Source organism: Leptonotus elevatus, chromosome 13 (genome assembly GCF_054856555.1).
Source record: "Leptonotus elevatus isolate MCC_2025b chromosome 13, RoL_Lele_1.0, whole genome shotgun sequence".
NCBI classification, from domain to species: Eukaryota; Metazoa; Chordata; class Actinopteri; order Syngnathiformes; family Syngnathidae; genus Leptonotus; species Leptonotus elevatus.
Window position 1 is genome coordinate 6,411,271 of NC_141251.1, and position 17,439 is coordinate 6,428,709.

At 39.9% G+C, this 17,439-nt stretch overlaps 2 protein-coding genes across 5 annotated transcripts in view; one reads left to right on the forward strand and one right to left on the reverse strand.

Moving 5' to 3' along the window:
• Nucleotides 1-15,838, forward strand: part of mark1 (MAP/microtubule affinity-regulating kinase 1) — a 44,281-nt gene extending 28,443 nt beyond the window's left edge. For 2 of the 4 annotated variants that reach the window (XM_086092526.1, XM_086092522.1), the window contains exons 4-19: nt 778-826; nt 1,799-1,864; nt 2,058-2,128; nt 3,327-3,383; nt 3,630-3,866; nt 5,400-5,519; nt 5,841-5,940; nt 6,020-6,132; nt 7,040-7,193; nt 8,329-8,510; nt 9,156-9,247; nt 9,327-9,467; nt 10,820-11,071; nt 12,484-12,510; nt 13,041-13,085; nt 14,339-15,838. In XM_086092526.1, coding sequence (XP_085948652.1) covers nt 799-826; nt 1,799-1,864; nt 2,058-2,128; nt 3,327-3,383; nt 3,630-3,866; nt 5,400-5,519; nt 5,841-5,940; nt 6,020-6,132; nt 7,040-7,193; nt 8,329-8,510; nt 9,156-9,247; nt 9,327-9,467; nt 10,820-11,071; nt 12,484-12,510; nt 13,041-13,085; nt 14,339-14,684 — 2,031 coding nt within the window. In that variant the 5' untranslated portion in view covers nt 778-798 and the 3' untranslated portion in view covers nt 14,685-15,838. The remainder of the gene's footprint in view (nt 1-777; nt 827-1,798; nt 1,865-2,057; nt 2,129-3,326; nt 3,384-3,629; nt 3,867-5,399; nt 5,520-5,840; nt 5,941-6,019; nt 6,133-7,039; nt 7,194-8,328; nt 8,511-9,155; nt 9,248-9,326; nt 9,468-10,819; nt 11,072-12,483; nt 12,511-13,040; nt 13,086-14,338) is intronic. The other 2 variants (XM_086092523.1, XM_086092524.1) reach the window with 2 other exon arrangements.
• A 600-nt stretch (nt 15,839-16,438) lies between these two features.
• Nucleotides 16,439-17,397, reverse strand: LOC147163611 (high choriolytic enzyme 2-like). The gene has a single exon (XM_086092516.1). The coding sequence runs from the start codon at nt 17,280-17,282 to the stop codon at nt 16,464-16,466; it is 819 nt and encodes a 272-aa protein (XP_085948642.1). The 5' UTR covers nt 17,283-17,397; the 3' UTR covers nt 16,439-16,463.
• Between the last annotated feature and the right edge of the window lie 42 nt (nt 17,398-17,439).

Below are 17,439 nucleotides of genomic sequence, written 5' to 3' on the forward strand. Positions count from 1 at the left end.
TGTTCTCCCTTCTTGTTGAGAGTTGTTGTGGGGAATCTTAATGAGACGAGAGGCGCCCGAAAGAGCAGTAGAGCCTCAGACCGGAAGACTGAATTAGCGGAGAAAGTACCTGAGAGGTCCCAGCTGGGTCGGGCTCAGTCCTCACTAACTACATTTGATGACCTAGAAACACTCGCACTCCATTTACCCGCTTATGTAACATCTCCAAGCGTAGTTGAATTCTCAGAAATATAAATTGTTCTCTTAAGTATAGACAGCAGGTAAGCAAAGATGGCCGACCAAGACCGACGTCGCTGTTGACGTCAAAAGGCAGACACGTCCCTTTTTGAGAGCGCGGGGCTTAGGCAAGCAGTCAGCAGAATGTAAATGATTCAACAGCACCTCTAAGTGGCTGCAGGAGATCGTCTGACATGACGCCAAGCTGCTCTTAAAGCTCTGCAGTCAGTCAATAAACATGATGCTGGGAGAACAAAGATGAGCGTGCATGATTTTATTGGATTGGATTGGACTGGCTGGAAGCTTGTGTACTGATACCGCAGTGTATCAGTGGAGTTTTTTTTTATTTTATTTTTTTATTTATCGGCTGCTCATTATCCAAGACTTATTGCCAGTCATGTTGTCATGCCGTACATAGCACCCAAGTCCCATGATGCTCCAGTCCTCCCGTCTAATCCACTTTGCAACTTTGTGTGCTGGAGTTGTGCGCATAATGGCATTTTCCCAGCACGCCTTATCAGCAATTTTCAAAAAGACAAATGTCTCTCTGTGTGTCAACAGCTCTTCAGGGAAGTGCGAATAATGAAGTTACTGAATCATCCAAATATTGGTAAGTTCTAACACTTGCAAATGATATTTAAAGTAGTCTACTATTACTTGTAGGTGGAATGCAAGGACTCATATTTGGGAATTTATCTTTTCACCATTACTCCCAGCTAATGAAATATATTAAAGTAGGGCATATCATGGAAATCTGTATGTCATTGTCATAAAATATAAATACATGAATTTGTAGAAATAATTTTAAAAATTGCTATTTTTGTTAAGCACACTCTAAAAATAGTTGTCCAAAAATCTTACAATGTCCATTTAATGCAGAATTATTTTTAGGTTTTAATTTATTAAATATATAACAAAAGGATGAATTACATTATATATATTTTTACTAAATATTTTTTTATTTATAATTGTAAAGTCTAAATTTCAGTATAAATAATTGTTCTGGCAAATGCAACATAATTATATAAAATATCAAGAAAGAAAGAAAAAATGTTTTATATTTGTGTGATGTAATCATTATCTGTGTTTAGTCTATAGTATTATAATTTATTTCATAATTTGTATATATTTATAAATTTTAGTGTATTTATTTGTACATTTGTGCATTTTGTTTAAAATAGTTAAATAATATGCATAATTATGTGTCGTCATTGTTATTTTCACAATTATATAAGTACATTACAATTTACATTATGAATTATGTAAATTTTTAGTCATTGCAAAGCATTCTTAATAATTATAAGGATGTTTAGAAAACTTTTTACATATTTTTTATCATAGCCAAACTTAAACCTGATAAAATTGCATTAAATTATCAAGCAAATTCTCCTAATTTAAGAGACCCTTGAGTGGGGTTGCATGCTTTCTGGATGCCAAACATGACTAACCAGGCAGGCCAGAGCTTCAAAATGAGAAAACACACTAAATGGAGAAATTAATGAAAGAAAGTAATGATGGTTTGTGCTGTTTGTTTGCAAAATTAATAAATAAATCCTGTTTGTCTGTTTTTTGCCCTCTGCAGTAAAACTATTTGAGGTGATTGAAACGGAGAAGACGCTCTATTTGGTGATGGAGTATGCCAGTGGTGGTGAGTGACACTCTGTCGACTTTGTGAATGCGCCTCCACAATATCGGCGGCGCATGCACGCGTGCCAAACCACGCTTACGACTGCAGCCCTTCTTGAGCCACGCCCCGCCCTCCTCTAATGAGCACTTTACTCCAACGTGTTCTCACTCCACATACCCTTGAATACACATCCATGTTCTTCTGCGTGCTACAGGTGAGGTGTTTGACTACCTGGTGGCCCACGGCAGGATGAAGGAGAAGGAGGCCAGGGCCAAGTTCAGGCAGGTGAGTCACCGACAGCGTGAAGCCGCGTCATGCACCAATATCATGCTGTGTCACTGACTGCGGAGGAAAGGTGGAGCGTGCCCGGCTTGCTGGGGCGACTCGCTCGCGCTCTGCGGCTGCATGTGCTGACACCCAGTGGTGCGCCATCAACATTGATCCAACGGGGCTCTCTCCTATGCTCATCTGACAGCAAAACATAGTGAATGAATGTGCCGTTTATTCACTGTCGTCGAACCCATTTGAAGGATAATCCACTTCTTTCACATCCACAATAACGCTATTTAAAAGAAGATGACTCACGCTGTGTTTGTAGGCTTGTGTGAGTGACGATTTGCATAACATTAGGTACACTTGCACAATCGCAGCAGGCCACTGTAGTGGTTCTCAAACATTTTATCCCAACTACCACCTAAGAAAATACATACCGGTAGTTCGCCAACTACCAGGATCCACAGAATTATTGTATTGCTTTGTGACCTTTAAAAAATAAAAAAAATCCATCAGCTGGAAATTGTCATCCTACCCGATTTCCAAGCGCGCGATAGAGTGGGACAAGTCTAGAAAAAAAGTCAAAACATAAAAATTAAATGAAAATTATTCTTGAATGTTGAAAAACAAGCAGTTCTTAAAAGTAAAATGCTGATTTATTTCACTGTACTGAAAAACGGTATAGTATATAATTGATACGGAAGAGGATTAGGGCCAGTGAAGAGGAGAAAAAGGTTGGCAGGATTCTGACTTTATTCTCAGAATTCTGACTTAAAAGTGAGAATGCTCTCTTTATTCTCAGTATTCTGACTTCCCCCCACAATTCATAGCTCTGTCTACGTCACAAAGTCAGAATTCTGAGAACAAAGTGAGAATCGTGCCAACCCTTTGTTTTCTCTTTACTGGCCCTAATCCTCTTCCATAAATTGATTATTGTGAGCATTATGCACAGTTTAAACAGTGATACTGTGTTGAAATATATGAACAGAAAACAACTATAAATAATTGAGTTATAATTATTGACCAAAAAAGCAGGTCTTCAAGATTAAATGCACATTTATTTTATTGTATTTAAAAGTTGAATAAACTGAACTGTATTTGAAATAATGAATGTTAGAACAGAAGATGGCCGAATGCTGGGTGAAGTTTTGCCGGCTATCATCTGATGGTATTTCCAGAGGCAAATTACGCATCTGGTACTGTGTTTCAGATTGTGTCTGCCGTGCAGTATTGCCACCAGAGGAGGATAGTTCACAGGGATCTAAAGGTGACGAGCCACACAATCCAGTGTATTTTATTCATTTGATGAATGAATGAATGACCTCGCTCATTTTTGCAAGCGTGTGTCTCCTGGTGAAAATGTACAAGTTGAAACAGCAAAACTCACTTTATGGAAAGTTACTTAAAAAATGTGTCCACAAAAGCAGTTTTCACTCTAAGGGACATGTTTATCAAAACGGGATTTTACAGTAGGTTGTGATCACTAAAATGTGCCGTTCGTCTTCCCCCTCAGGCCGAGAACCTACTATTGGACGCCGACATGAACATCAAGATAGCCGATTTCGGTTTTAGCAACGAGTTCACTGTTGGCAGCAAGTTGGACACCTTCTGCGGTTCTCCGCCCTACGCCGCCCCGGAACTCTTCCAGGGAAAGAAGTATGACGGACCCGAGGTGGACGTGTGGAGCCTCGGGGTCATCCTCTACACACTGGTCAGCGGCTCCCTGCCCTTCGACGGACAAAACCTCAAGGTACGAACACGCCATGGAACAGAAACTTCCTATATTCCTTCATGTACTATAGTATTATCTTCTTTGCGTTTTAACAAGTAAAAAAATTTGTACACAATGTCAAGGTCAAAGTTTTTGCTATTAGCATTTGAGCAAAGCCCAAACACAAGACACAGTTGTGTGCCGGCCAGGTATTTCCCAACTGGATGTTTTTTTTTTCTGTTTTTTTTTTAGTTTACATGCACCAACATGATTCTGTGTTTCCTGAATAAACAGATTAAGAGTGGAATTTCCTGTTTCTATCATTGGGGAGAGAAAGACTCTCCGGAGGTTTATCTGCCCTACTTCAATAATGCACAACTGTCGAAATGATTCATGAGGCAGCGGCAGTTTACAGAGTGGAAATGCGATACACTTTTAATTCATTTTCATCGCTGTTTTCTAGCCCCCAGTATGGAGGTTATATTTTTACCAGTAAAGGATGACTCATTTGTTTTTTATGCAGGAAGTCATCCCACAATATAGACCTAAATTTGGTGGCCCAATGTTGAGACTAATTGCAAAACATTTGGGTCATGAGCGCTCGATGTTTGCAGCGAACTTCACAACCAGCATTAGCTGGTAAACATTGTTGATGTTGATTGCTGCCTGAAATAAATGAACAAATGAAATGAATGAAAAAGGAACAGGTCTTCAAAAAAGTAATTTGCAAGTTGAAGTTTACTGTTAAACGACATGTACAACAAAGAAAATTGCACTTTTTGTATTTAAGTCAGACCACTTAACTTTGCCCTACAAAAGTCCCCTAGCTTAATGCTGAGACACAATGTGTCATAGTTGGGCTAACAAAAACTAGCATCCATGTTACAGTATACCCGTTTAAGCAAAATATATTGGAACACAAACTGAAGCAAAACATGTAGACAGACAATGCGGAAATACACACAATCACAAATGTTATATCTGTTCTAGCTGTACAAGAAAATATTTTTTTCCTAAGTTTCACACTTTGTTAACGTAAAAGTAGGAAACTAACTAATAGAAATATGGCTTCATCTTTTAGTCATTGATGCAATAATTTCATAATAATTCAAAAATTTGAGTTTAAATAAAACGATGTACTGTACTGTAAAACACGAGTGATATTAATTTGAGGTCATTTTTCTGCCACTAGATGGCATAATTATTTGTAAGACATTGGTGACAGCTCAGTGTATTTTTCTATTTAATCTTTAACATGAAGTAACTTGTGAAAATTCTGCACATTTTTAAAATTGTAAAATACAATTTGACCCCAGTCCCCAAAAATACACGCATTATTAATAAATTTATTACAGCAAAATTTTGACGTGGATGTGTTTGCTGCATTGCGACTGGAATTCTCCCAGTACAGGCTTTCCAAGTAATGGGCGGTAATTAATCGCGTGTTAAAAAAAATTTGTGGCATTAAAGGAACTTTAAATTAACTCAAACTTAACGCACTAATTTTGACACCTCTAATAAATGTGTGTACATTGTCGTTGCTGGCTTGCCTCTTTGTTGCTTGCAATGCAGGAGCTGAGAGAGCGGGTCCTGCGGGGAAAGTACCGCATCCCCTTCTACATGTCCACAGACTGTGAAAACCTGCTGAAAAAACTACTGGTGCTCAACCCGGTCAAACGTGGCAGTTTAGAGGTACTTTTGCATGGTTACCTTTCACGCCATGATAATTTGCTCTCTTGCTGTTTTCGGCAGGGTTCAGTGTGTGTAAGGAAAGTTAGCTAGCTTAATGAATCATTGCAGACATTTTGTTATTTTCAGTTGACAAGTCAATACCGTCGCTACACTTGTTCCACAAACCATGCCAAACAAAGCACCATTGCTAATAACAATTGATCACTTTGTTATTCAACTGTGCTAGTAATTAGAATGTTTACAAATTGTGTCGCACACAGCCCGGAGACGTGATCAAACAGATGAAAGTGAAATAAACAACATTTGAATTGTCTTTGTTAGCAAATCATGAAAGACCACTGGATGAACGTGGGTCACGAGGAGGAGGAGCTGAAGCCGTACATCGAGCCCGAGGCCGACTTCAACGACTCGACCAGAATAGGTGCCTTTTGGCGTCTGCTGAGGTCATTGGCAAGGTCGTCTTTGCCAGAGTAACTCACTTATTTTCCTATTACCGACAGAGCTCATGGTGACCATGGGCTTCCCTAAAGATGAGATCACAGAGTCCTTACAAGGCCAGAAGTACGATGATGTCATGGCCACTTATCTGTTGCTGGGAAGAAAAGCACCAGAGGTCAGGTTCCCTCTCATCTCAACATCATCACGGGTGTTAAATGCAATTTAACTGTAATTCAGTCACTGGCACTCCCAGTCGCTTTCAAAGCAGAGTTCCCAATATTGCCAGTCGTAGAGCATTTTAACGGATCTTTTAAGACTCACAGAATATTTTATTCAGTGGGTTGAACGCTCTAATTTCCAAGGTGGTAGTTGGAAGAAAAATCAGATACAAGACAACAGAAATTCTAGAGTTAAACTGCTACCATCATAAAACTACGGAAGAAGATTAGGGCCAGTGAAGAGAAAACAAAGGTTGGCAGGATTCTGACTTTAATATGAGAATTCTCATTTTATTCTCAGAATTCTGACTTTAATCTCAGAATTCTGACTTTATTCTCAGAATAATTCTGACTTTAAAGTGAGAATTCTCACTTAAGTCTCAGAATTCTGACTTTCTGACTTCCCCCCACAATTCATAGCTCTATGTCACAAAGTCAGAATTCTCACTTCAAAGTTAAAATCCTGAGATTAAAGTGAGAATTTTCACTTTAAATTCAGCATTCTAAGAATAAAGTAAGAATCCTGTCAACTATTTTTTTTCTCTCTTCACTGGCCCTAATCCTCTTCCGTATAAAACCTTTATTTATTTTAATAGGCAATGTTTTAAGTAACATTAATATTCTTGACTGTCTTACAATTGTACAAATAAATTAATTGCTGTGTAACAAAATCAAAATACAGTATATCTACTCACGCTCACATGAAGTAATAGTGTTTAAGTGGAAATGATAGAATACAGTCGTACATTGACTTAATTTCTCAACCTGTTTATTGAACGTCAGATTTTTCCTAATCATTGTTTAACATTTTAAATTCTACAATATGCAATATGTGACCATATATAAACCTCTCTTTCATGCTAGTTCGAGGGGAGCGAGCCCCTGACCAACAGCGTCCTGGCCCAGCGGCAGCGTCCCACCAGCGACATCAACAACGGCTCCAGTATTTCACCCGCCCATCCCAAAGTCACGCGCAGCATCTCGGCCAATCAGAAGCAGCGCCGCTACAGCGATCATGGTGGGGATGATAGTGTTGCTGGTGGGGATGGTGGTGGAGGTGTCGTAGAGAAGCAAAGTAAAGTAACCATTTCCTTCCCAGCTCTGACGGTGCTGCTGGCTGAATACCGTGTCGGGGGAAGTTGCTGATAACTTTTAATGCCCAGTTAAAGTCAAATACATCTGTAATAGGTGAAAATATGCGATAAAGAGAGACCATATCATTTTTGGGGTTTAGATTGAATTACTTAAAACACTTTTAAATTTGTTACAATACATTTAAACTTAGTAAAACCACATGTAAGTATTCATTGGGATCTGCTCCTCAAATAAGATATTTGTCACTCCCAGTTCAAGTTTGCTCTACATCTAACACATAAAAGATAATTAAGCTTTGTATATTTAAAGAGGAAGTCAAACCATATTCTGATTAATATCGCATTTGTAGAATATAAGTTAAGCAGCGAAATCCACCAGTTTTTATCCATCAAAGGGGGCGGCCATTTTACCACTTGCTGTCGACTGAAAATGACATCACAGTTGGTCAGGGCTCAGGTAACCACCAATCACAGCTCACCTGTTTTCTGAAGCTGAGCCAGTTAAAAAAATCAGTGCTATAGTGGGGAATGTGGGATTGTTGTCTCTGGTGACCTCTGCTGGCTGGCGGATTTCTCGCAACTCCTTCAGGAGCAGCACCTCAAAGCATGACGCGTTTCCTTTGCAGCACATTGAAATGAGTGTGTTGTTGTACTGTTTATGGATTGAAGAGACAGTGATATGTAAATTGTGGCTTTCAGTGGCTTTGCTTGATGTTAAGGGAGACAATGGGTCTCATTCATTCATTGGTGTGTGGGTTTTTTTTCGCATTGCTGTCCCTTTAAAAATGTTGCATATAAGCTTGGTAAGTTTACAACACGATACAGCCATATTATCCTGGCATTCATTATAACAACTAAAAACATGAGATAACCCCCCCCAAAAAAATTCCATGTTGTTCCTAAGTGGCAAAAGAGACAAAATCAGCAAAAATGCCCAGCAGAAAAAAGGGGGTAATCCTAATCAGTATCTGCTACTGTTTTTTTAATTAATTAATAAATTTTTATTTGTTTTTATGCTCTTTCTCAGATTTTTTTTTCTCTTCTTTTTTTCTTTCTTAGTGGGTCCCTCAGTGCCGCCGGCGGTGTCATACACGCGGCGCGGCCAAGCTTTGAGCGTGGAGAGCGACCACCGAGAGGAGTGGGACGGAGCCCGCCGACTGGAGCTGAGCACTTCCAAGGGAGACGTTCCTGCCTCGCCACTGGGAGTGCAGGAGAGGAAGAAAACCACAAGTGGTGTGGGGGTGAGGACTTTTGTGTACACTGCGAAGCAATTAATTTTCCAAATGGGGGTCACGTGAGTAACTGGAGCAGTTGTCGAGGGCCACACTATGCTAACCTCCGTTGTGTTTAACTCATTCACTGCCATTGAAGTATTTCTATTAGTTTAAAAAAATGTCCACTTTTGTTAAGTGAGTTAACTAGTGAAGTCATGCCATTAATTACGAAAAATTGTAATCGCCTGACGCCCCTATTTTTAAATAATCTTTTCTTCTTCTTTTTTTTTTAAGTAATTTTAATTATTTTATTTGTATTTTTTTAATAATCTTTTTTTAGGAAATAAATCATTTTAAAAAATTAGGGGCGTCAGGCGATTAATTTTTTTTAAAATCAGAATTAATCGCATGATTCCACTAGTTAACTGACAATTAATCACAAATTTTATATCTGTTCTAAATGTACAATAAATAAAAAATTCTAGGTTTTCATACTCTTGTTAACAAAAGTGGGAAAAAATGTTCAACTAATAGAAATAGTTCAAATTAATTTTGGACGTCCATAGCCGTCAATGGCAGTGAATGACTTAATATGAATGACTAAAAGTGTATGTTCTTGTGGCATTTAGGGCATTTCAATGCATAGTTAATATGCGTTTTTTGTCGCCGCAGACCAACGGATCGATGACTCGCAGGAACACGTACGTGTGTGAGCGATCCTCCACTGAGCGCTATTCGGCCATTCCTAATGGCAAAGACAGCAGGTAATCACGGAGTTCAATCACAGTACGAGAGGAGCTCTACCGCAGTGTCATTTTGAAACCGTGGGTCCTGTCATATCAGTTTAACCGAGGTGTCGGGCAGCACCCCGTCGACCGCAGTTTCCTCCACGCGGCCTCGTCACATCAAGTCCATGTCATCTTCAGGACACCCTTCAAAGAGCACACTGCCCCCCATCGATGACAACACAGAGCTGAAATCCAGGTGAGCGCTCATTTTTTATGCCAACCAAAACAAAAAACAAATTTTTTTAAGTAGCATTCTTCAGTATTGTGCTTTATAAAAACTCAGACTCAGATTTCTTGTCATTTAACTAACATAACATCCCAGATGTTGTCACCGAACGAAATGTCAAAAATGCACAGCCCGAAAAAAAACACAGAATTTAAAAAAAAACTATACAATAAATAAAAAAATAAGAATAACAAAATAAAATCTTAAATTCAAAATAACAATACAACTTAAAATGTCACTGGCGCCGAAACCTTCTACCTCCAAAATAGTCCATTTTCAGGAGAACCCAAAAAGAGCATATTTGTTCAAGTGCAGCAATTAACATTATTACATCATCATAGAGAACAAACAATTTTCAATACTTTTGATTGGTCAGTTTCGGCCTGACGTAAGAAAATATGTTTATGAACAGAATGTAAAAAAATAAATTGCACATCAAGATGATTAGGGATGTTTGATACCACTTGTTTTAGACCGATAACGATGCTCAAATCTTCAGTACTCACCGATACCAAGTGCTGATACCATTAGTAGTTATGATACATAAAATTTCCACAAAAAAACAATGACAAAAAATTATAAATAATGAAATTAATGGCAATTATATTGTTTCAATTTACTCATAAAAGCCATTTTGCATAGAGCACACAATAAAAATACAAAATATCGATAAATAAGATATATGTGGTTGTACAACTTCTTTGTTTAAGGAAGTGCAAAGAATTCAATTCAATACAATAGGGGCTTCAAGTAATTTAGTAATATCTACCATGTTAAGAATTCCTCAAGCTGTTTAGTGTGTGATGTTTAATTATATCTTGTTTTGAAATCCATACTTTTAATTTGGAAGGCTGCTCTGTATTTCCATTTCCTGTTTTAACCCGTTCGTGGCACCGCAGCTCGATGACGTTAACGGGGCAATTAAGCGCGCGGCAAACAAAGACATATAAAACACACTTTGAACCACAGTGAACAGTAAAATACATTGACAGACTACACATAGTAATTTTTCGCAGAGGATAAAGAATATACACCTGTGAGTCGTGTTGTATGCTGTCTGCTTGTGTTGCTCCTGCTTGTTTTTAAATATAATATGCTAAGAGATTTACAATTGCCGTGACATAGATGCTAGCTTCATAGCCCTTCAATGGTGTTTGGCATTGCATGTTAGCATTAAGCTAGCAGATAGTGGTTTGCTTGAATACACGGGTCTTTGTTTTAAGTTTAGTTTGTAGTAAACTTCAACTGGCAATTGACAAGACGAGAGACAGCTTACAACTCGAAAAAAATATCACTTGTAATCATGCCCCGCCCCCTCCCAGCTCCTCTCCGAGGGGTCCCTCCACCTCTCCCTCCGCACACAGTATTAGCACCCCCGAGAAGAACCGCTTCCCGCGGGGCACCACCAGCCGCAGCACCTTCCACGGCGCCCAGTTGCGAGACCGCCGCAGCGCCACCTACAACGGGCCGCCGGCCTCGCCCACGCTGTCGCACGACACGGGCGCCCTGGCGCAGCAGCGACGGGGCACCTCCACCGGCATCATCGGCAAGATCACCTCCAAGTTTGTCCGCAGGTCAGTGGGGGGTGGGGGGGAGTGAGCATTATGACCAGAATTGATGATATAGATCTTGTATTGTGTTTCCCCGCATGACATATTGCCTATAATATTAACTTTCCCCCTTAAGAAATAAATGGCTTAGAGATTTGATTTGGGAAGAAAAAAAATCCCCAGATGTGCACTTTTGTCATGCAAATTCAAGTATGACCAGATGTTACTGTGTTAGGGGGTGCAGCACTTATTTTTTGAGCAAAGCTTTTGCACTGCCTATCGCGTACCGATTGATCGATGTACAGTCATTCATTTTTTAGCTGCAGTATAAACTTTTTAACAGTAGAGGGTGCTAAGAAACACTGACATGGTCAAAAGGACCAGGATGTGCACTGGCTTAAACGTGCTCATTACATTCAGATATTCGTTTTTAATTTCATTGAGCCAATTCATCGGCTATTTGTTTTTCCTTATATTAAAATATAGTTGTTGTATATAAATATGTACATATATATTAGTGCTGTCAAAGTTAAAGCGTTAACTGATTAATTACTCACAAAAAAAATATTGCATTAATAAATGTTTGCCAATCACATTTAGAATATTTGTTCATGTCAAAATATTGGGGTGATTTTTTTTCCCATTTTAAATTATGCAAGTAATTCATTGATTAGAAGAAGAAAAAAAAGGAGGATGAGCGTGTGCAGTGGATCAAAAAATGTTGAAGACGTCAAAAGAATTAACCCATAACCGGTACTCTTCAAATTTGGCGGGGAAAATTTTTGATTAAAAAAAGCCTTTTTTATTAAGTGATTAATCGTGAGTAATCAAAATTCTAAAATGTGATTAATCTGATTAAATATATTTATTTTATTTTTTTTGGGCACAGACTGATTGGATGTTTATTTTTCACTATTGGTAATAATACTTTGCTTTTTGTCTGATTTGTTTTTTGTCAAATTCATTCACAAAAAAACACAATTCTAGTGTAGTTTAATGTGGACTCTAAACGTTTTTTCGATACAATCCCCCCTTTTTTTTTGTCGGGATGTGTGTCGTTTTTTTGTTTGGCATTGCTATTTTAGACACTTGAATTTGACATTTGACCTATATTCCATTCAACTGAGCCAAAATGGCTCCAAAATAGCCCAGTATCTAAATTTCAGTCTATCTAAACAGCACCTCCATAATTATGTAGCGAAAAACGGGTCGTACCTCACCAGAAATACGCAAGACTTAAGGCCATGCTAACTTCCTTAGCATAAGAAATGTTTGTCTTTAAACAGGCAGACTTCAGACTTGATCAACTTAAGAAAAATACTTATTAACGCTATCATCAGGTTTCACACCCTCACTCAAAATGTCGGTTATGTGGCCGCCCTTTGGCTCTTTGGTTCACGTCTTTCTTTTCTTTTCTTGCCCTCCCCTTCGCATAGAGCTCTGTCTTTCAGGTCCACTCGGAGGTAGGACAACACTTTATGCCCCCCCCTCCAGAAAATAAACCAAATAAACCAAGAGTTTTTAATAACTCCTCAGCCCCTCTGTACCACCCCCTTTGCCTACTGACACTTACCTGTTCTGTTGTTATGCTGTTTACACCCCCTCGTCTCTCTCTCTCTCTCTCTCTCTCTCTCCCTTGTGTCCACTTGCCTTGAGTTGAGAGCAAACCTCACAACCTCGCCGGCTTCATTGTAACATGCTTCTCACGTTGTTGGCTCCTTACTCCGCCCCCCCCCCTCTGCGCCTTCATGCCGGGAGAAAAGAATCAGGAGTGATGCAATTTGACCAACGCGGAGAAGTTAGTAGAGCAGTTAGCCTCATTATGTGTGCTCGCCCAGGAGTGTGGATTCTTTCCTGGCATGACGCCTGAAGCCCCTCGCCGTGTCACACTGATGATGATGATGATGATGATGATGATGGTGGTGGTGGTGGTGTGTGTTTCCCTACATCTGGCAGGAGTAACAATGTATTGTTATTCCTGATTTGATTTCAGAGTGCCCAGCGAGGGAGAGGCCAGTGCCAGGACAGAAACGCCAAGGTGAGGTTTGGCGTTCAAATTAAGCGTTTTAGGCCCATTTTTATTTTTTTTTATTTTTTCTCAAAAAGACTTGTATAAAAGTATTGTTCATTCGGTAATGTCATCATCATTGCGTTTTAGTCTTAATTCACGTCGAGATGTTACACCAAATCTGGAGCTCGCTAGCTTTGGCCTAAACGGTCTGCCAAGGAAATTGTCACCAAAAAATTTGAACTGTCAAACGATGACATTTTTTAAATCAGATTAATCACATCTAAGAATTTTTATTAATCGCGATTAATCGCTTAATTAAAACGTTTTTTTATCAGCATTTTTTTTTTTTTGCCCGCCAAACTGTTATGTGTTAATTATTTTGACATTGCATGTTATGAGGACGTCTCCAACATTTTTTGATCCACTGCACACTCTCATCCTCCTCTTTTTTTAATCAGTTAATTACTTGCATAATTTCAAATGGGGGGAAAAAATGACCCCAATGTTTGACATGAACCAATATTCTGAATGTCATACATAAACATTTATTAAATGCTTCACGTGAATGCATGTTTATTGCTCAAACAAAGGATCATCTGCAGCCAAAATTAATATTGTGATAAATCTGCCACTTAATAAAGTGGCAAATTTGAGAGAGAAAACTCGAAAAATTTGCGAGTTCATAAAGTGACAAATTTGCGGGGGGGAACTCTCTAAAAAATATATCTATTTATACGTCGTAGTTTTCAGCTCAACCTAGTTTTTTCTTTGTTTGTTTTTCACTCTTCAATCCTGCTTTTTATGCTTACAAAAAGCAGCGGCTAGGTTAATTTTATAATGTATAATCTTTAGGCATGACTATTGATAGTGTGAGATGAAAAAACACGGTATTTACTTTATAAGCTAGGCTGTTGATTTTATGCTATCTTTTTTTATTTATATTCTTTTTATTATATTCGATCTCTTTGCAGTTTCACTCTTAGTTGTAGAATTTAACTTGCTGTTCATCTGTTTTCAACACTCCTGGGAAGTAAACAAAGATATTTTTGTCTTTTCCATTGCTCTTTCTTTCTCTCAATATATTAGTTGTGTTTGTGTTGTATTTAAATGATTTTTTTTTTTATCCAAGTGTCTTAAATGGTATCAGTGTGTTTTAATGGGGTATTTTCATATCGCAGATTCCACTTATTGCGGGGGGGGGGGGTTGGTGCGGAACATAACCTATCTTGCATGATGTTTTGAATTCATCTAACCGCGTCACCCCTCTGTCGCGGTCTCAGGAGCGCGTCCGGCGACCCCAAGGAGGACGGCGGCCGGGACTCCAAGCCGCGCTCGCTGCGCTTCACCTGGAGCATGAAGACCACCTCGTCCATGGAGCCCTCGGAGATGATGCGGGAGATCCGCAAAGTCTTGGATGCCAACAGCTGCGACTACGAGCAGCGCGAGCGCTTCCTGCTCTTCTGCGTGCACGGCGACGCCCGCCAGGACAACCTGGTCCAGTGGGAGATGGAGGTGTGCAAGCTGCCTCGCCTCTCCCTCAACGGCGTGCGCTTCAAGAGGATATCGGGCACGTCCATCGCCTTTAAGAACATCGCCTGCAAAATTGCCAACGAGCTCAAACTGTGACGCAAAAAAAGCAGCGACAGCGACCCGCGCGGGCTCATCTCATCACTGGATTCATGCACTGAACGTCCTCGTCGCGCATTATCAGGGTGGCCTCGGCTGGTAGCGTGCAATACTGGCCACGAATGTACTGCACAGAGGATATCGCCTCGTTCCACCCTCTGTGACGACTTACAGCGACATCTTTTTTTTTTGTTTTGTTTGAAACTGTCCGTCCAGGCCTGTGTGTGTGTGTCTCTCTCTTTCAAAGGAAACAACATGCAGTATGCAGCTGAACACCCTGCAATAATTATGTTTTTTGTTTTGTTTTCTAAACGACTACTACCAGATCTTTTCGCTGAATAACTCGCCGCTTTTTCCACCTGTGTTCCGCGTGTATGTAGTGCAGGCTGGAGCTCATACTAAAAAACTATGTAAAAAGAATTGTACTGTATGCATAACATCTGCAGGTACTGTATATTGATTTCTGAGTTGTGTACAGATTTTTTTTCATGGGATATATTTTCGTTTTTGTTCCTAATATAAGTGATGTCTCTTAGAGCATTCTTATCTTTTTATTTTTATTTTTTAAAGAAGCCACCATTTGAGAATAGTGTTTTTCATTTTATTTAAAGAGCACTAAATTATTTTGCAGAATATGAAAGGGAGACGTTCCCTTGCCTTTTGTGTTCTATTTTATTTGCCTGTGGTGGTAACGGAAAAAAAAAAAAAAACACTAAGTTGCACCACGTAGTAGTAAAACTGAAAATGTGTTCACTTTATTTTTTTCTGGGCAGTAGTGGGGCAACGTGGAGGCCCTTGCTGCACTTTGCACAAGTTTTCTCACTATAACAGTATGCACCTGTTGTTTCTTCCCCTCCCCAACAAGATTTGCTGGTCCTCGGTTCCATTAAAAGCAGGCTTTTGAGTCTGTTCGCCAAGAAGCATGAGAAGTAAAAAAAAATAAAAAAAAGAGTTAAAAAGAATTTGTCTCTGCAACCTCGTTTGGTCCTGCATCTCCACCAATGTGATACTTGTGTATCTCCTTTTTTTTTTTTTTTTTTTTCTTAATTCAGCAAATTTTATTGTATTTATTCCATTACGTTGTAATGTGCTGCTTTGTAGAAATGAGGTGTGCACTTTGTTGGAGAAAATAAAAAGGATTTTATTTGTTTGTATTCCTGTCATTTGATTGCTGACAGAACAATAAGGTGATATCCTTTGTTACTTCTATTGCAATGAATAACTTGGAGGACTCGTTAGATAATCGTTAAAAACGATTTATAAAAATTCATAGAAAAAATTTAAAGATGTGAAATAAAAAAAATAAAAAACGAGACGTATCTCATGCGGCAGACACAGCACAACTATCCCATACCGATTTTGAGAAAATTGGTCACATGACCTGGAAGCAATTGAGCTAAAATGCAAATTTTTACGTATAAAAATTCATATAACATATTGAAAGATGTGAAATTGAAAAACAAGAGGCGTATATCATGCGGCAGACACACCACTACTATCCCACACTGATTTTGAGAAACTGAATCACGTGACCTGGAAGCTTTTGAGCTAAAATTCAAATTTTTACGTCTCAAAAATTCTTAGAAAATATTTTTCTGTATGTGACCCTTGGAAAAGTGTGGACAACCTTGACTCAAGCCAATGTTTTCTGCATAGTCGTTAAATTGTTTTCTTCATTTTGTCTTCATTTTATAGCACAAGCAAACAACTCGAGACAAAAAGCAGTGACTTTGCACTGACTTTATTGAAGAGCATACTCAAGAGATCACAAGCGTTGTTTTAACAGCCATAGAGTATGTTGATCCTCTTGATGTCCCATTCGGACATGTACGACCTCTGTCCGATCAGGCCGCCGCCTTTGGATATGGGGGTGATGGTGTCCCTGCCGTTGATGCTGAAGGCCGTTCTTCCGTAGTGCATGACGGAGGAGTAGTCGTACGGGGTGTCGAGGTTGTTGGTGTCCTGCCTGTGGAAGTTGCTGACCATCGCCGGCTCGATATTCTCCCAGTTGATCCTGACGTAATTGTCGCGGTCGCTCCTGGTCTGCTCGTGCTGGAAGCCCAAAGCGTGGATGAGCTCGTGCTGGATGATGCCGCGGTAGAGGCAGCCGGCGCGGTTTAAGGACACCACCTGCCTGCCGCCCTGCCTCCCCAGAAAAGAGAAGCAACCCCTTTTGCTCTCGATGCTGATGAAGTCATACTGGCCGTTGCGGGGGACGAAACGGATGCAGGTGGCGCCGCGGAAGGACCTCATGGCCGTCTCGATCTTCTGCTTCTCCCAAGAAGTGAACTCTGGGGTCACGGTGTAAGGGACCATCACGTGACCGTTGGCGGCTTTCTTCCACAGGCAGCTGCGGGACCAGCACTTCAGGGCGTTCCTGGTTCTGGGGAGCAGCATATCTCCTTCGAGGAGGAGCTCGTCGGTGTCTTTGTTGGCGGTGAGGATCTTGCCGGAGATGTCAACTTGTTCTTCCTCATCTTGCTCTGGGGCTTCTTCTTCTTCTTCTTCTTGCTCTGGGGCTCCTTCTTCTTCTTCTTGCTGGTAAGCCTGAGAGAGGCCAAGCAGGAGGAGCATCAGCAGGCTAGCAAAGCGACTCATCTTCAAGTTTCTATGGAGAGACTCTTTGGAAGATCGATGCCCTGGTTTGGGCCGTTCTGACAATTTATACTCTCCGCTACAGGTGTGGCTATACGCGAGGATTTTGGGTTGGGGGTCTGAGTTGCTAAGCCTTGTAAAAACCTCTTAAGGGTGGACT